Consider the following 4,748-nt stretch of genomic DNA (forward strand, 5'->3'; position numbering starts at 1 on the left):
GCACCCAACCCTAACCAGAAACACAGAAAATCCGCTATAGGCTACCGTCAACGACTGCAGAACGATTTTTTGAAAGGGGGTGCAGGATTTGTTATTGCCTGATGTTTCTACTTATAATTTCCGACATTTTGGTAGGCTGTTTGTTAGTCTATTTATCTATAATTAAATTCATGTAGCTTCTCTTCTGTCATTAAATGTTGCCCTAGAAGACTAAATAAATCCTGGCTCAACAGAATCATGTCATAGATCAATATAATTAATGCTTTAATCTAGTTGACATCAGTAAAGTTTTCTCTGTCATCTTTCGAGGAGAAAAAAACGTTTAGGGACTTGGGAGAAAATACAACAATGCAATAAAAAAAAAACAGGAAAGATTTTCTGTGCAAAATGTCTAAATGACATCAGCTTGAAAGGTTGTAAGGAAAAAGAAAGCTGTAAAAACGACCCAAGGTGTTTCTGATAAGATTTCAGTTCGGCTTCGAGGTATATTTTATGTAGTTGAAATACAATCAGCTTTTATTGTGCTTTTATTAGGAAGACAGCACCTCTACAGATGGTATCTAACTGTGCATTGCATTCTCTCAAGATGCAGAAAGAAAGAAATAATATTTCTCCACTCCTGTTCGCATAAAAATGTTGCCTACATTTGGTGTATCATTTTCCTGCAAGAAATGCTTCATTCTGCAGGAGTTATTATTAAGGCTATGTGAGAGGTTATAGACCTACAGTCAGTGTCCAAATGTCAATTTAACCCATCTAAACACTAGAATAGGCTACACTATCTGTAACAGTCAAATTTGTATAACGCCTCACAATCATCACACATAACAGCCACCAGCACCGCTATCATCCTCTTTTACAATTTGACCAAATATTTTCCAAACATTGCTTTTCTGACCCTCCCTTCTCTTTATTTTCTACTCTCCTCTCGCAGCTTTTGTCTTATTGAATTCAACTTCGACAACGTATTTTTTGCCTCCGTGGATTGACATAAAATTTTCTGCCCGTACCCCAAATAATTATTTGACAATTGGCTGTGTAGGCTATTTGGCACGCGTACAGTTAAGCCCTAAAGTTTAGGTTTATGCACTAATACCAGATAGCCTAAATATAACCTGGCACAGAATATGTATTCATTTATTTCAGCATTACAGTACATGAGATCTGAAAAAAAAGGAACGTTCTTAACGGTTCTTCCTCAGCACTTAAGATTCATTGGACAACTCTTGCCTGATAAAGAACCTTTGAGTTAAGTGTGGGTTTCTTGACATAGCATCTACGGTTCTTCCGAATTCTAAAAGGTTCTTGAAATGTATGGTAACCTGCAGATGTATCCCTTTCATACCACACAGCAAATTGGCCAGATTTAACCTCTAAAAGTCTAAGCCTTTGGGGTGGGGGGGGGTTCAGATGTCATACCAAGGATCATTTAGCTATTTGACTTCTAGTTTTAGGACCTCTATAGGTATATAAAAAAAACATTTACCATTGTGTTCGTGAAGTCTCATCTTTCCATAGAGTGGTCATATGACTTCATAGAGCTCGGGCAGGTTCCACTGCAAATGCGGAAGGCCAACATAGGTGGATGTGGTAGATTGAGACGCAGCCCATGCAAAAAAACAGATATCTCTAGTTTAAACTGACGAATTTTGATGGGGATTTTTTATTATGTTACTTAGATTGGCGCACGGGTGCATCAATAGTAAATAGTGTTGTTTTTCAGGGTAGCATTTCTAGTGTTGATTCAATAGTGAATAAAGAGAAACAATACCTTAAAAAATCCATAAATGTATACTTCTTGTGCAATTTATATAGGCTACTTTGAGGTTTTTCTTTCATTACCTAACTCTAAGAATAGTTTTGCTGATCAACAGATCAACAGGCTATAGAAATAAAAGTCCCACAAGTGATGAACTTCTGGTGTAAAAACCAATGGCGAAAAAGGGAAGTGAAATACAGACACGTCATAACGGGAGAAGACAACACACTGATGCATGGGATGAAACCCACCCACATGTACACATACTAAATGTCAATCAGATGTTAAAAAAAAAAAAAAAAAAAGGTGACCGAGACTATCACTTTCTGGATATCCCCCTAACACTCTCACCAGACTATAAAGATTGGTCCTCTGTTCCCTCCACCACACAGCAGACAAGAAAGCTAGAGACCAGTATTCACAGCAGACTTCTCCTCATCTAATCTCCACCCCACCTGAGCCAGCATGTTCACCCCTCGTCTTGCTATGCTGTCTGTGCTTGTTCTTGTACTGAGTGCCATCACATTTAGCGAAGGTAAGAGACAATTGGAATGTTTGTATGTTTGAGTGTGGAAGTGTTTAACTATATGTGTGGGGACCAGACGTCCCCACAAGAATAGTAAAGGAACACAAAATAGGATTTTGAATGGGTCACTGAATTGTGTGTCAGTTATACAAGACTGTGTGTGTGTGCGTGTGCGTGTGTGTGTGTGACCCAAACTGACCCATAAGTGTGTGTTGTGTAGGTCTTCGAATGTCAAGCGGGCCGGAGAAGTGCTGCTTTACCTTTGCTGAGCGTCAGATACCCAGAGGAAGAGTGGTGGGTTACACCAAGACCAGCCAGCAGTGCTCTAACCCAGCAGTTATGTGAGTAAACCCTATTGTACTTATGCTATTGATGTGTGTGTAAGTGGATATGTGTGTGGCGATGAGAGTTAGGCTTATTACAATTTGATTCAAACACTCAAGATGCCGTACCGTATGTAGGAATTGAAATGAATGAAATGTCAAAGAAACAGTGATATGTTGTAAAAGTAGTGTGAAATAGAGGTGTCAGACAGACATAGAGTCATTGATTCAATCATGCTGTGACTGGGATAGTTACAGGGGGTTAGGGTTACCCATTAGTTGCCGAATCCTCAAAGCAATCTGTGTTAGAGATCAATCCACAAGGAGAGACACAACAACCTCTTATCATCCAGGGGTCAAATGCAATGTTTAGACTTTTTTGTGAATTTACCTCTGTTGTAAAATGCAGAATGTGCTATATTCCTCCTTCATTTGATTGATTTTCACATTGGGCATTTTCCTCTCATATAAGCTAATTTTATTTTATTTATTTAACTACGCAAGTCAAACAAATTCTTATTTTCAATGGCAGCCAAACCTAGATGATGCTGGGCCAATTGTGCTGTAGTGACACCTCAAGCACTGAGCTGTAGTGCCTTAGACCGCTGCGCCACAAGTCACGTCATAATCTAAAAAAGGATGGCATGAGTATCAACGGTATCTTGTATGTGCATTTCCCTATGAGGTTCATACTGTTATGCTGTGCTGATAACAGTGTATTTCTATGTTCAGGTTTAAGACCCAGAAGGGGAGACAGGTGTGTGCCAGGCCCTCAGACAGATGGGTGAAGGACTACATCAACATCCTGGACGGCAAGAACTTTGGGAAGCAGACGCCACTCCTGTAACCATGGTGATGTGACCCTCATCTATGTCAACGTCAAAGCAAATCCTTCAAAACCTATTTTATTCCTCGGTTACACAAGAAGGACATGGCCAGAACTCTGCCTCAGAGAGAGCAGTCAAGGTCCTGAGCCAAAACACCACCTGGGTCTATCTGGGCAAATAGATAAGCTAAATGATCTCCATATAACTGTAATGCTATGTATACCTCTCTCTTTACCATTTGATGCCTGTGATCGATAGTCAATATTTATTTTTTGAATCCGTAAAACACATATTTGTGCCGAATGAGTTGTGCATAGTGATGATTAGATTAAATTAGAATGTAGTTCCATAGAATTTCCTATGGAACTACATTCTATAGGCCCATTCTGTTTGATTGCCTTCAATGAATTAAAAATGCATGTGGATAAACCATTCTTTGGTTTTAATGTATCTCTCTATTTTTTCATGCTTACCTGATGAAACAGGACTGTACAAATCTATCTAAACCACATTCAGTTGTAGGCTACTTAATTGTGTCTGTGTCTAACCCTCTCAGCATGAAGAACATGTTATATGCCATTTAGCAGACACTTTTATCCAAAGCAACTTACAGTCATGCATGCATAGTTTGCATATGGGTGGTCCCAGGAATCAAAACCACTACAATTGCCATGCTCTACCAACTGTGAGCTATAAAGAATCACAAAGTGGCCAGCTAATTCTGGTGCTCATCTGCTATCTGCAACTGACATCTAGTGGTGGATTTCTAACTCGTGTGTGTGTGTGCGTGTGCGTGTGCGTGTGCGTGTGTGTGTGTGTGTGTGTGTGTTTGTGTGTGTGTGACGTTCCAAAAATGCAAAAATGTGCGTGGGCCAAAATAACAATTTTACAATCACCAAATGTGCATTCTGACAGAACATAGCTAATAGGCCTAATTCAGCTACTTCAATTGCACAGCCACAAGAGAGCGCAACTAGACCGTGTACGGCGGATGTCAAAAGACAATGTGGGATTAATGTATGTTTCTATTTCTTGATCATCCTGTTGAGAATCCTAAAAAGAAGCACACATGTATGCGATACTTGACCTGTGAAATATACAAATCCAACTGCGCATTTTTGGTTTGTACGTCCAAGGCATTCGTAAAAGATTCGAGGTAAAAGGCTCGGCTGGCCACAATGCCGACAGTTCACCTTTAGAACCAATAGAATTCGGTAGGCTGTCGGATCTTGTCTGACATCACAATTTTAGATGTCTTTAGCCAATAGGCATGCAGTTCCAAAGGAGGACACAATCGCCTTTTGAGATTTGTA

General features: G+C 39.7%; 1 protein-coding gene across 1 annotated transcript; it reads left to right on the plus strand.

Annotated features, from left to right (window-relative positions):
• Nucleotides 1-2,120: 2,120 nt before the first annotated feature.
• Nucleotides 2,121-3,861, plus strand: LOC120066655 (C-C motif chemokine 4-like). The gene is made up of 3 exons (XM_039018086.1): nt 2,121-2,294; nt 2,506-2,626; nt 3,341-3,861. The coding sequence occupies exons 1-3, from the start codon at nt 2,225-2,227 to the stop codon at nt 3,453-3,455; spliced, it is 306 nt and encodes a 101-aa protein (XP_038874014.1). The 5' UTR covers nt 2,121-2,224; the 3' UTR covers nt 3,456-3,861.
• The last annotated feature ends 887 nt before the right edge of the window (nt 3,862-4,748 follow it).

This window comes from Salvelinus namaycush, chromosome 21 (genome assembly GCF_016432855.1).
Source record: "Salvelinus namaycush isolate Seneca chromosome 21, SaNama_1.0, whole genome shotgun sequence".
Lineage (NCBI taxonomy): Eukaryota > Metazoa > Chordata > Actinopteri > Salmoniformes > Salmonidae > Salvelinus > Salvelinus namaycush.

Coding starts and splice junctions, on each gene's coding strand:
- LOC120066655 (XM_039018086.1), top strand. CDS start 2,225: ATGTTCACCCCTCGTCTTGCTATGCTGTCTGTGCTTGTTCTTGTACTG. Junction 2,295..2,505: donor TGCCATCACATTTAGCGAAG/GTAAGAGACAAT, acceptor TGTGTTGTGTAG/GTCTTCGAATGTCAAGCGGG. Junction 2,627..3,340: donor TGCTCTAACCCAGCAGTTAT/GTGAGTAAACCC, acceptor TTCTATGTTCAG/GTTTAAGACCCAGAAGGGGA.